The following is a 14,417-nucleotide window of genomic DNA, read 5'->3' on the forward strand; positions in this document are numbered from 1 at the left end:
TGTACCGAAAAGTGAACAATTGCCGTGAGGTATGCACACTGAACCAGAAGAGCCGTGAAGGAATGGCCAGGAACCGCCACCCGGGAGTCCATGCAAGGAGACCCGACGTACTTACCAACTGAGAATCCCTATGTACTGACTTGACGGAAGTGAAATGAAATGAAGAAAGAAAAAAATAGACCTGTACGTTGACAAAAAAAAAACACATGAGACCCCGGCCTGCGGCCAAGCACTTCCCATCCCCCGACGTGTACCTCACTACCTTGGTAGCCAAGGAAAATCAATTGAGATCCCACCAACTTCTCTCAGACTAACCACTGTACAGAACCTGGAAAACAACAACGGAACAAATGCAAAAGAAACCAGTCAATGCGTGAGGCTCGATGCCAGGACGTGTACGTGAGGGGAGGTATGGTGACTGATGGGAGAAGGTGTGTGTTTTTTTTTTTTTTTTTTTTTTTTGATGGAAAGAAACCCCCTACCTATCTAAGCGGCACGGCGGCCCGTGCCAGACTTTACGTGAGCGAGGAGCGAGCCGTTGCCTGCACCGCTGTGTTCCATGGTAACCGCGTGGGGAACGCGGAGTTCCCTGGTACCATGAACCACGTGGGGATGGATATTGGCAACGGCTGGTAACCCCCGCAAACATGAAACGAGTGCCACGTGGAGAGCTGACGCATGTCCCTGACAGGGTGCTCAGTGCGGGGCCCTCTCTGTCCCTGGGTGGCGCCGTCCGCCGGCTGAGCACTCCTGCCGCGTGGGGAGCAGCGCAGCCCTCAGGCATGAGGTCGGCCCAGGGGGGCCCCTGGCGACGGGGGCCCCATCTTGCCGAGGCTAAGCGTGCCACGTGGGGGGCCTCACCGGTCCCTGATGGGGCGCCCAGTGCGGGGGTGCCCCCCTTACTCCATGGGGGGCCGCCTCCCGCCGGCTGGGCACCTCCACCGCGTGGGGAAACGGAGTTGCCCCCTGGCATAGGGGGGAGGCCTAATCAGACGTGCCTCCCCCCTTCTGTGTGAGACGTGCCACGTGGGGGGCGCACCACGTCCCTGATGGGGCGCCCAGTGCGGGGGTGCCCCCCTTACTCCATGGGGGGCCGCCTCCCGCCGGCTGGGCACCTCCACCGCGTGGGGAAACGGAGTTGCCCCCTGGCATAGGGGGGAGGCCTAATCAGACGTGCCTCCCCCCTTCTGTGTGAGACGTGCCACGTGGGGGGCGCACCACTCCCTGATGGGGTGCCCAGTGCAGGGGAGCCCCCCTGCTCCATGAGGGGCCGCCCCCCGCCGGCTGGGCATCCCCACCGCGTGGGGAGAAAAATGCGCCCCCTGGCAAATGTGTTTGTCGGCGCTCCACAGCTGGCTGCGCTGCCCACTAGGTGAGGGAGCGAGGCAGCGCAGGCTGTGTACCGGCCGTGAAGAGGGGGCGGGAGCGGGCGGGGAATTGGCCCTCATGTGACCACAGGCTCCGCCCCCCGCCGGAGAGCGGTGCCGAGCGTGAGCCTGGGCGGCGAAGGAGGGGGGTGCCGTAAGTGCGGCTGCATTCCCCCCCCTCCTCCCGGCGGCTGACAAAGTGCCGCATGTGGAACGCTGCAGGAGGGGTGAACGAGACGCAGCGTATGGCGGCCCCTACATACCAAAGGGCCGACCATCGCACTGCCTGCACTTACCAAATCCACCAGACGACTGCCAGGTACGAGCGCACGCTTCCAAGGACTCTGCACTACGTACGTTTGTGGGAGGGCGCCGGCCGTTGAAGTAGGTGGCCAAGCCCCTCCCACAAATACAGGCCAATGAATCGGCCTTACACTTATTAATGATAGGTAAAATAATAACTATAAAAAAGAAGGTATGGATGATAGATAGCATAATAAGGATAAAGAGAAGCTATATACAATAAGTGAAAAAAGATTATAGGTTTATCTAGTGATAAAAAAAATCTAGAATATTTGCGATTACAAAGATATAGCACTATATTCTAAAGTGCCGATTTTCGCAATAAAAATTCACGATTAGAATATTCGCGCTCAACACGATTTGGGATTAGCAGGACAGGAGCAGTAGTGCTTGAGATGGAGGGAGAAAGACTTCTGGTAGAATGGAGTAAAATTATGGGTAAAAGTATAAGAGTGGATAAAAGTAGGTGAGACATCACAGGTCACATGTTGCTGATGGCCAGATAATAAGAGTTATAATAAATGCAGTGTAGCTATCTGCAGTACAATATATGAGGTACTCCGTTATAATGTATAATGTGGCACTTTTGAGGTATGAGAACCAATGATGCATTAGGTACTACTTCTGAGGGGAAAAAAAGGAATGTGGGAGAACAAATAAAGAGAAAAGGAAAGAACCTCATTTTATCACTCTATTCTAGTCTCAATGAAGAGCTTATCTTGCAGATCTTCTCCATGCTGTTAGGGGTTGAAGGATCTGTGATGATGTCATCATAGGTTGTGGCAGATGTGCCTTTCTAACCTGGGAACTACACCATTATCTGTGTAGTTAGATAGTACAGGACCTATGATGACGTCATCACAGGTCTTTTAGCTTTCTGCACTGATGACAGGGACTCTGGACAAGAGCTGAACGAAAATCTGTATTGAATGTAATTAGGGGGCAGGGCCTTTGGTTTGGTGTGGGTCTCAATTCCCACGGTTCCCATAGCAGCTGTTTGGTCTGCCTCCATTGGAGATACGCCACTGGGTGAATTTGCTAGGACGTTGACTTCTGGGAAAATTGGCAGCTGTCTTGAATGTTTTCCACTTGTGAATAATGTTTCTCACTATAGAATGATTATAGACTTCAAAAAGTTTGGAAATTGCCTTATAATTAGAGATAAGTGAAGTTATCAAAAAATTTGATTTGGCTTCTTCGCCGAAGTTCACAAAGAAATCTGATTCATTTTTTATTACTTTGTCACAAATCGCATTCCATTGTATGTAGCGGATACAATGACGAGGAACGGCGATCGCGCCGCCTCCCCATCATTGAAACTATCAGTTGCTGTGTTCAACACTGATCGCGGTATCTGACATTCACGTCTTTCAGGGGTTAAAACAAATAAAAATACATACTCACCTTGTCATTTCAGGAAAAATTGATTCGTTACTAGAGATGAGCGAACTTCTGTTTTAAGTTCGGCGTCTAAAGTTCGGGGGCGGGTTAGCGGAGAATCCCGATCTGGAACCGGATATGGATTCCGACTTCCGTTGTGGTCCGTGGTAGCGGAATCAATAATGGCCGATTATTGATTCCGCTACCACGGACCACAACGGAAGTCGGAATCCATATCCGGTTCCAGATCGGGATTCTCCGCTAACCGGAAGCCGAACTTTAGACGCCGAACTTAAAACAGAAGTTCGCTCATCTCTATTCGTTACCACAAAGCAGGAGGAAATTCGGCTTCGTGACAAATCAAAATTTTCCTGAAATTCGGATAGAAGTCCACGTCATTAACTACTTATAACCCTTCCCAAATTGATGGGCAGCAACAATTACTTCTCTAAGTTCATTGATGAAGTCTTTCCTCCTTGGCATTGTGTTAACACATGCCTGAATGCTCCAGACCAGCAACTTGCCAATACAGATGTGGTCACATCTATCAGATTGTCACGGCGCCATCTAGGAGGCGGGCACGTCCGGAGCGCACACGCATCATTAGCGCGTCCAGCGTCGCCCGCGCTCCTGATAATACTATGCGCGCCCCTCGTGCATCTATGTGCATTCATGCGAATGGTTTTAGGGCTTAGCACCAAGCTGATCACTCGGCGCTCGGCTGTGTAGTCTGTGTGGTGTCATGTGACGCTGGCCACGTTCCATGACCCCTCTGACTCCCTATTTAAACAGGCAGTCTGCTGGCCACAGATTGCCTGTTATTTAGGTTCCATCTGCGATTTTGTCTTTCCTTGTGTACTTACCTCCTGCTGAATTCCTGACGATCCTCTGCCTGCTCCTTGTGTACTTTGCTGCTCTCCTGGTATTCTGACCCTGGCTTCCTCCTGACGATCCTCTGCTGACTCCTTTGGTACTTCACGGCTCTCCTGGTATTTATGACCCCGGCTTCTCCTGACTATTCTCTGCTTGCTCCATTTGTACTTCATAGCTTTCCTGGTATTGACTCGGTCCGTTCACATTCTGTTGTTTGTCTGTCTGTTTGTTGTCCATGCACTTATTCCAAGCTAGGGATTGCCATCCAGTTGTCCCCTGTCATTAGGACTTGCGAGGCAAGTAGGCAGGGCCAGGGGTGAGGGTGGAGCGCAGTGGTCACTTCCCTCCCCCCTATGTGTGTGTGTACGTGACCGTTACACAGATACTGTGTCAGTTGTGACCACTGTGTCTGAAAGGGCATTCCCTGGGAGTGCGACACTACTGATGCCTGAATGGCTTCTGTGCACTGAGATCTGGGAAGCCATTCATTCTCTCTGGTAGCCCTGATCTCTCTAAAGGATCCGAGAAGCCACAGGCATAGGCTGCAATGGTAAGTCACAGCAATCGACGGGACAAGCAATCTAACGATCACATCTTTAAGTCCCCTTGAGTCTGCACTGATATAATATGTGCCAAATGTATCGAACATTGTGCAGTTTGATAAATTTGGCTCATCTTTACAAAGACCAATTTTGTTTAAAGGTTCTTCATGCCACCCCTCTACACTGTGCTGGCGTAAAAATAAATGTTTACACCACCTGACTGTATGTCTAAGGCTCGTTCCCGACAATCTGCCGCCAATCACCTGATGAAAGAGCGAAACAATCTTTCATGTGGCTAAATCATTGTTTTTGAGTAGCAGATCAAGCTGTCTAAACAGCACTCTGCTGCCCAGAAACAATGAATCTGTATGGGGATGACTGATAACCCTAGCGATCACTCGTCTCCATACAGTAAAGGGGATTGCTGCATATAAATACAGCTTTTGCCTCCACTGACGAGTAGACAGCTGTCGGGAAGGAACACTTCCTTCCTGACAATTGCCTGCTCCATTGAACCATTGTAAAAGGGCCTTCCTGTTTTTTTACAAATTCACAGTTGATAAATCTGGCATACAGCTAATTAACTTAGATAACCATGGTCACTTTCCTATCCACTCTTCAAAAGTGGCAAGAGTGGTGCAAACTCACAAAAAGTTGCAAAGTTTTGGGCGCAAACAACGTGCACCAAAATGTTTTACTTTTTCATGGCAGAAAACCAGTGCATATCTTTATGTTCTGTCATCAAATGGACGAGCTTATTACTCAATGACAGTATAATTGTCATTGCGTTATTCCTTCCAGGGACAGCCACATTTTCTGATGGCAGCACTTTTAGAAGTCCTAGGGAATTTATCTACTGCCCCATCAATGTCTTGGAAAGCATGGTGCAAATTTTCCCAGGGTTCATTAAAGGTACGTATAACAGCTATCCCAGCCCTAGTGTGTGTGTGTGTCTGGGCTGAGATGTATATTTTTCTATTTATGCAAATACTTCCTTCTGTAAATCAAATATTGCAACATAAAACATTTTTTTTTTACATTTTTAGAGTTCACTGGCACACGACCCTCTGGATTGTTATCTAGATACAAAAAGCATTGTAAGGTTTCTTAGGTATTTCTTCTTTTTTTTAACAATAATTTTGTGTTTGACAGGATCTCATCAATAGTTGCTGCAACATTACTAGGCCTGCCCATGGGGAGTACCTGTGTCCAGGGACAGTACTCAGCCATTACTATAAATTGCAGCTGTTCAGTAACAGCTTTTACCTTTTAGGAGGGAGGTAAGAGAGAATCTTATACATACTTACAATATCTTCCATAATTATGTATATATCTATATATATCTCACACACTATCTTCTACATATATCACTCATAAATGAATGTTTTAATTTATAGTATTTTTTTTTCCAGGAGTCTTAAAATGAATCATCGACATATTTGTGCTGTATTTCTGCTAGCATGTTTCCTGGCACAGTCAAATCCAACTTCCATTCAAGGTAATTTTTTTCCATGTCATTGTGTTACATTATAATGCAATCTAATCGAATAATAAGACCAGTTTTTTTAAAGAAATGTTATTACTTTTCTGAACAATGTAAATTTTACAAGCATTCGTATTGCTCCGTGACTTATTTGTACTGTAGTCTATCAAAATAATGCTAATAAATAGCTTACCGAGGGGAAAATGTATTAATCCCTTCCAGACCTTTGACGTACTGTTACGTCATGGGAACCACTGAGTTCCCACAGTTTGACGTACTAGTATGTCATAGTAATCGCACGGGCACCGGAGCAGTGCGCGCGCGATCACTGCAGGGGCCCGGCAGTCCGTGGTAGCCGGGCCCCTGCTGTATCCGCCGGCATCACTGTAAAAGCCGATGACGACGGATTAGCCCCTTCTATGCTGCGGTCCGCGCTGACCGCGACATAGAAGAAGTTTGTGTCAGGTGAACGATTGCATCGAGTACCCGCACTGCTGTGACGGGGACCCAATGCGACACAAGGCAGCCCGATGCCGTGCAGAGGCTGCCCAATGCCTTGCACGGCATCGGGAACTGCCTTCTACGGGAGCCGAGGAGATCCAGCCTCACGCTGGGTCTCCTAGGCAACCTGTTAGTGTAAGACTCAGTGTCATGCACTAACAGGCAATGCATTACAATACAGATGTATTGTAATGCATTGCAGAGGGGCTCAGACCCCCAAAACTGAATGTCATAAATAAAGTAAAGTAAAAAAAGTAAAAAAAAAAAGGGTTTTAATAAAATTCCGTCCGATAAACACCATAAAAAATAAAAACAGTGTAAAAAAAGCCATTTTTGTCACCTTACATCACAAAAAGTGCAACACCAAGCGATCAAAAAGGCGTATGCCCCCCAAAATTGTATAAATAAAACCATCACCTCATCCTGCAAAAAATGAGCCCCTACCTAAGACAGTCGCCCAAAAAAAAAAAAAAATATAGCTCTCAGAACATGGAGACACTAAAACATAATAACTGCATGGAGACACTAAAACATATCAAAACTGCTATTTTTGTGCTAAAGTCAAATACATTAAAAAATATATGCATATTAGGTATCGCCACGTCCGTAACAAACAGCTCTATAAAAATATTACATGACCTAACCACTCAGATGAACACCGTAAAAAAAATAATTATGTCACATTACATCGCAAAAATTGCAACAGCAAGTGATCAAAAAGGCGTATGCCCCCCAAAATAGTACCAATTAGACCGTCACCTCATCCCACAAAAAATATGACTCTACCTAATAGAATCGGTTAAAAAAAAGCTATGGCTCTCAGACTATGGAGATATGATTATTTTTTGCTTCAAAACTGCTATTATTGTGCTAAAGGGAAAAAAATAAAAAAGTATACATAATAGGTATTGCCACGTCCGTAACAAACAGCTCTATAAAAATATCACATGACCTAACCACTCAGGTGAACACCGTAAAAAAAATCTAAAATAAAAACCGTGTAAAAAAGAAAAGGAATTTTTGTCACATTACATAACACAAATTGCAACAGCAAGTGATAAAAAAGGCATCTGCCCCCCAAAATAGACTAATCAGACCGTCACCTCATCCCGCAAAAAATGAGACCCTACCTGAGAGAATCGGTCAAAATATAAAAAAGCTATGGCTCTCAGACTATGAGACACTAAAATATCATTATTTCGGTTTAAAAAATGCTATTATTGTGAAAAACTTAAATAAATAAGAAGAGTAGACATATTAGTTATTGCCACGTGCGTAACGATCTGCTCTATAAAAAGTCACATGACCTAATCCCTCAGGTAAACTCTGTAAAAATAAAAACGGTGCCAAAACATCCATTTTTTTGTTACCTTGCCTCACAAAAAACGTAATATAGAGCAATAAAAAAATCATATGTACCCCCAAAATAGTACCAATAAAACTGGCACCTTATCCTGTAGTTTCCAAAATGTGGTAACTTTTTTTAGTTTCTATTGTAGGGGTGCATCAGGGGGGCTTCAAATGGGACATGGCATCTAAAAACCAGTTCAGCTAAATTTGCCTTCCAAAAACCATATGGCGTACCTTTCCTTCTGCGCCCTGCCGTTTGCCCATACAGCAGTTTACGATTACATGTGGGGTGTTTCTGTAAACCACAGAATCAGGGTAATAAATATTGAGTTTTATTTGGCTGTTAACCCTTGCTTTGCTACTGTAAAAAAATTGATTAAAATGTAAAATCTGCCCAAAAAGTAAAATTCAGAAATTTCATCTCCATTTTCATCTCCATTTTCCATCAATTTCTAAAATTGGGTCATTTTTGGGTGGTTTCTATTATGTAAGCCTCACAAAGTGACTTCAGACCTGAACTGGTTCTTAAAAAGTGGGTTTTGGAAATTTTCCAAAAAATGTCAAGATTTGCTTCCAAACTTCTAAGCCTTCTAACGTCCCCAAAAAATAAAATGCCTTTTTTTAAATGATCAAAACATGAAGCAGACATGGGGAATGTAAAGTAATTACTGTTTTTGAAGGTATTACTATCTATTATAAAAGTAGAGAAATTGAAATTTGTAAATTTGAAAAATTTTCTGCATTTTTGGTATTTTTTAATGAATAAAAATGCTTTTTTTTTAAACTTATTTGTACCACTGTCATGAAGTACAATATGTGACGAGAAAACAATCTCAGAATGGCCTATATAAGTAAAAACGTTTTAAAGTTATCACCACATAAAGTGACCCATGTCAGATTTGCACAAAATGGCCTGGGCAGGAAGGTGAAAACAGGCCCGGGGTTGAAGGGGTTAAATGAGTGGCATTAAAAAGCTTCAAATTTTGACACACGTCATTTTTGCGCAATTATTTGTGACTTTTTTTAAAATTTTGTAAAATATTAGTCAGGCACTCGCATCATTCGTGCACCAGAGAGCAAAAGAGCACGGGTAACTGATATAATTAATTGCATTTTATTAACACTATATTTAATAAAAACGCATGTGAAAATTCAGAATAAGTAAACCTCTAGGTTAGAATTTAAAAAATTAAAAATATATCAAATAAATATATAAAAGAAATGATGCAGTCTCTTTGTTGACCACTAGATGGCAGTCTTTAGCAGCTTTCAAACTCCAATATTTTCTATTTGGCACATGTAATTGCACCTGTTCTTCAATAAGCATGTGTTACTGATAAGTACGAAAGTTATTGCATCTATTCACCACCAGATGGTGCTGTTCCTCATTGTACACGTGCTGCTGATAAGTGTTTGTTGGTCAGTGTCTGTTAGTTGTTACACAGTATTTGCAGTTATAAGTAGGAGTCGGTATGTCATATGGCAGGAAACAGGCTCTCAGTCCACATATTATTAGCTTATTTATTCAAAAATGAGTGTGGTAAAGTGCAATGGCTCAATCCAGTATGTTTAAATCCTGTGTATCAGTTTGGTATTTACCAGTCGGCTAGCGTGGCGTCCCACGTGCCTAACAGATGTAACTCATAAGGTACCTTATTTTCCCCATAGATGTTAGGTCACAATGCCGCCTTCTCTTCCGTCTTGTTCACCGCTTCCCACCGTAGTAGCATTGTACAGCATGTCACGAGGTCACTGATTCTTTAGACCCTTCGTTAGCCGATGGTTTTCTCAAGCCGTTGTGTATTGCTGATGTGGGGGAGGGTGTGGAGATTCCTGGATTTATCCAGTTGTTGGCAGGGGGTAATCTTGGGTATATGTTCAGATTGGGGAGCAGGTCTTATCTCCAGACGCGTTTCGAAGTGTCACACTTCTTCCTCAGTGGTTGCCTGCTTCCATTTCCTCTCACCTTTTTATATCTGGTAATGGGCCAAAAAATGTAATGGATCAAGAGTCCATTCCAGGTTTTCCCACCTGGTTAACAATCATTTAAAACCACCTGTGGTTTCTTAATTTTTTAATAAAGCATCTGCTAAAACATAAAAGGTAATGATATAAAGTATAAAAAAATAGAAGAAAAAAAATATTCACAAAAAATATTGAGTAGACAATAATCTCAAAAACGTCCTTGTAGTTTGTTCCCAAAGATACTTTGCGTTTTTGATGCGTCTTTGGTTATATTGTCAACAATAAGGTCTGTAAATTATCACATGCTGACCCAAAATATAGTCTATAATAGTTATCTTTTCTTAAGACTAATTTACTGTGGATCTTGCTCTATCATCCACTCCTCATCATGATCCATCTAAGAATCAGACCCTTTAAAAACAGAATTGTTAAAATACTACACGCATTATATGTGATATTGTGTATGTTTAAGATGTAAATCGAAAAGTTCAAGCCACTTATGGTAAATCATATTAAAAAGAGTTGGAATCTACAAAAAACGCATATAGCATAAAAAACGCATCAAAAGCATGGTACCGCATGTGCGTTTTTTGTATCTTTAGACACTAGACAAGTGATACAACATGATTTCTTAGGGCTCTTTCACACCTGCGTTCTTGTCTTCCGGCATAGAGTTCCGTCGTGGGGGCTCTATGCCGGAAGAATCCTGATCAGTTTTATCCTAATGCATTCTGAATGGAGAGAAATCCGTTCAGGATGCATCAGGATGTCTTCAGTTCCGGACCAGAACGTTTTTTGGCCGGAGAAAATACCGCAGCATGCTGCGCTTTTTGCTCCGGCCAAAAATCCTGAAGACTTGCCGCAAGGCCGGATCCGGAATTAATGCCCATTGAAAGGCATTGATCCGGATCCGGCCTTAAGCTAAACGTCGTTTCGGCGGATTGCCGGATCCGACGTTTAGCTTTTTCTGAATGGTTACCATGGCTGCCGGGACGCTAAAGGCCTGGCAGCCATGGTAAAGTGTAGTGGGGAGTGGGGGAGCAGTATACTTACCGTCCGTGCGGCTCCCCGGGCGCTCCAGAGTGATGTCAGGGCGCCCCACGCGCATGGATGACGTGATAGCATGGCACTTTAATAGCGTCCTGGCTGCCATAGTAACACTGAACGCATTTTGAAGACAGATCCGTCTTCAAATGCTCTCAGTTCACTTGCATTTTTCCGGATCCGGCGTGTAATTCCGGCAAATGGAGTACACGCCGGATCTGGACAACGCAAGTGTGAGAGCCCTTAGAAAATAAGTCCCCAGGAAAGAAAACTAAACTTGGGGATAATGTGCTTTATCTGAAAGACAATCTATATGGACAAATTAGACTAAAGGCAGTTGGAATTCATAAAAAACGCATCTAACATAAAAAACGCACCAAAAACGCGTGGTACCGCAAGTGCGTTTTTGCACTTTTAGACACTAGATAAATGATACAGCAAGATCTGTAGAAAACTAATCCTAGGAAAGAAAACTATTATAAGGGACAGTGTGTTACATCTGAAAGAAAGTTCACATAGATAAATCAGACAAAAGTTAGTCAGAACCTACAACAAACTCATCTAAGAAAAAACGCACCAAAAACGCATGGTACCACAAGTGCGTTTTTTGCGTTTTCAGACATCTGACAACTGATATAGCAAGATCCACAGTAAATTAGTCTTAAGAAAAGATAACTATTATAGACTATATTTTGGGTCAGCATGTGATAATTTACAGACCTTATTGTTGACAATATAACCAAAGACGCATCAGAAACGCAATGTATCTTTGGGAACAAACTACAAGGACGTTTTTGAGATAATTGTCTACTCGGTCATATTTTTTGCTTCTATTTTTTTATTCTTTATATCATTACCTTTCATGTTTTAGCAGATGCTTTTTAAATTTAATTTACAAGAAACCACAGGTGGCTTTAAAGAGGACCTTTCACTTGTATAAACTATGTGAACTGAGTATGCTGCCATATAGAGCGGCGCCCGGGGATCTCACTGCACTTACTATTATCCCCGGGCGCCGCTCCGTTCTCCCGTTATAGGCTCCGGTACCTTTGCTAATTAAGTTATAGTAGACGGGTCTTCCCTTGTCCTGTGGGCGTCTCCTTCTCCTAGGTTGCAGCGCTGGCCAATCGCAGTGCACAGCTCACAGCCTGGGAGTTTTTTTTCTCCCAGGCTGTGAGCTGTGCGCTGCGATTGGCCAGCGCTACAGCCGAGGAGGAGGAGACGCCCACAGGACAAGGGAAGACCCGCCTACTATAACTTAATTAGCAAAGGTACCGGAGCCTATAACGGGAGAACGGAGCGGCGCCCGGGGATAATAGGAAGTGCAGTGAGATCCCCGGGTGCCGCTCTATATGGCAGCATACTCAGTTCACATAGTTTATACAAGTGAAAGGTCCTCTTTAAATGATTGTTAACCAGGTGGGAAAACCTTGAATGGACTTTTGATCCTTTACATTTTTTGGCCCATTACCAGATATAAAAAGGTGAGAGGAAATGAAAGCAGGCAACCACTGAGGAAGAAGTGTGACACTTCGAAACTCGTCTGGAGATAAGACCTGCTCCCCAATCTGAACATATACCCAAGATTACCCCCTGCCAACAACTGGATAAATCCAGGAATCTCCACACCCTCCCCCCACATCAGCAATACACAAAGGCGTGAGAAAACCATCGGCTAACGAAGGGTCTAAACAATCAGTGACCTCGCGACACGCTGTACAACGCTACTACGGTGGGAAGCGGTGAACAAGACGGAAGAGAAGGCGGCATTGGGACCTAACATCTATGGGGAAAATAAGGTACCTTACATTATCTGTTAGGCACGTGGGACGCCACGCTAGCCGACTGGTAAATACCAAACTGATACACAGGATTTAAACATACTGGATTGAGCCATTGCACTTTACCACACTCATTTTTATATAAATGAGCTAATAATATGTGGACTGAGAGCCTGTTTCCTGCAATATGACATACCGACTCCTACTTATAATTGCAAATACTGTGTAACAACTAACAGACACTGACCAACAAACACTTATCAGCAGCACATGTACAATGGGGAACAGCACCATCTGGTGGAGAACAGGTGCAATTACATGTGTCACATAGAAAGTATTGGAGTTTGAAAGCTGCTAAAGACTGCCATCTAGTGGTCAACAAGGAGACTGCATAATTTATTTTATATATTTCTTTAACATATTTTTTTAATTTTTAAAACTTCTTAACTAGAGGTTTATTTATTCAGAATTTTTGCATGTGTTTTTTAAATTAAATATAGTGTTAATAAAATACAATTAATTATATCAGTTACCCGTGCTCTTTTGCTCTCTGGTGCACGAATGATGCGAGTGCCTGACTAATATTTTACACTATATACTCTCTTCTTCTGATTGGGTGAAACAGACACATCAAGAGCACCCAGATCCACCTCCACTAGCGGGTGAGCCTCCAAATACAATCATTTTTTGTACAGTATTTTTTTTATTTTGCCCTATTTTTAAAAGTATGTGGAAAATGGGCATGTTAGCTATGCTAATTACGTGCATGCCAGATTTATCAACTGCGACTTTTTAAAGCGCCGCAAAGGATTTAGCAGTTTCACTCCTGTAGGTGGAGTAGTATAAACACTGGAGTAATCTGTACACATTTAAAAATGCAATACTGGACTGATAGCCTGAAGCAAAACGGACTTCAAAATTACCCCTAATGATAACTCTGCTCAATAGTGCTCTTATAATAGGGTCTCAATTACAGTTATCTACTTATCTTAGTGACCATGACTGCAATAGAGAGAGGGAGCACTATTTATGGGAATAGACTTGGATCATAACAACATAACAACTTTTGGTGGTGGAAATGTAGCAAAATTTGTGCATAGAAAATGTGGAGCAGTTTTCCATAGCAACCCATCATATCTAAAGGGGTTGTGCCATCTCATATTTGGAGGCATTGTGCTAGGATATGCCCCAAATGTCTCATATCTTTAGAACTGAGCCTGAAAAGTGAAGGAGGACGCACCGCGCGTGCGCAGCCACCCTCTATTCATTACTATGACAGTGCTGAAAATAGCCAAGCTGACGGAAATAGCGGTGCGTCCTCCTTCACTTTGCAGACTCCATTCTAAAGATAGAATCAGACATAGGGGGCACATCATAGTGATATGCCCCCCCCCCTTCCCCCATGTACGAGATGACACAACCCCTTTAAGTTACCTTTTTAAGACTCTTTAAGGGTACTTTCACACTAGCGTTTTTCTTTTCCAGCATAGAGTTCCGTCCTAGGGGCTCTATATCGGAAAAGAACTGATCAGGTTTATCCCCATGCATTCTGAATGGAGAGCAATCCGTTCAGGATGCATCAGGATGTCTTCAGTTCAGTCTTTTTAAACTGTTCAGGACGGAGATAATACCGCAGCATGCGCAGACCTTTAAAAATTTGAAATAAATAGAAACGGATCGGTTTGTCTGTGTGACAAACGGACAGACGGATCCGTTCTTAAAAAATGCATTTGTGATACGGATCCGCCTACAAATGCTGTCCGTTTGCATGCAGATTGCTGCAAGTGTGAAAGCGCCCTTAAAGAAGCAATGTGATTGTTTATAAACC

At 43.4% G+C, this 14,417-nt stretch overlaps 1 protein-coding gene across 1 annotated transcript in view; it reads left to right on the plus strand.

Annotated features, from left to right (window-relative positions):
- Positions 1-369: 369 nt before the first annotated feature.
- LOC122931839 (myeloperoxidase-like) overlaps positions 370-14,417 on the plus strand; it is a 75,252-nt gene continuing 61,204 nt past the window's right edge. Inside the window, exon 1 of the mRNA XM_044285894.1 lies at positions 370-409. Coding sequence (XP_044141829.1) covers positions 370-409 — 40 coding nt within the window. The remainder of the gene's footprint in view (positions 410-14,417) is intronic.

This window comes from Bufo gargarizans, chromosome 3, assembly GCF_014858855.1.
Source record: "Bufo gargarizans isolate SCDJY-AF-19 chromosome 3, ASM1485885v1, whole genome shotgun sequence".
NCBI lineage: Eukaryota > Metazoa > Chordata > Amphibia > Anura > Bufonidae > Bufo > Bufo gargarizans.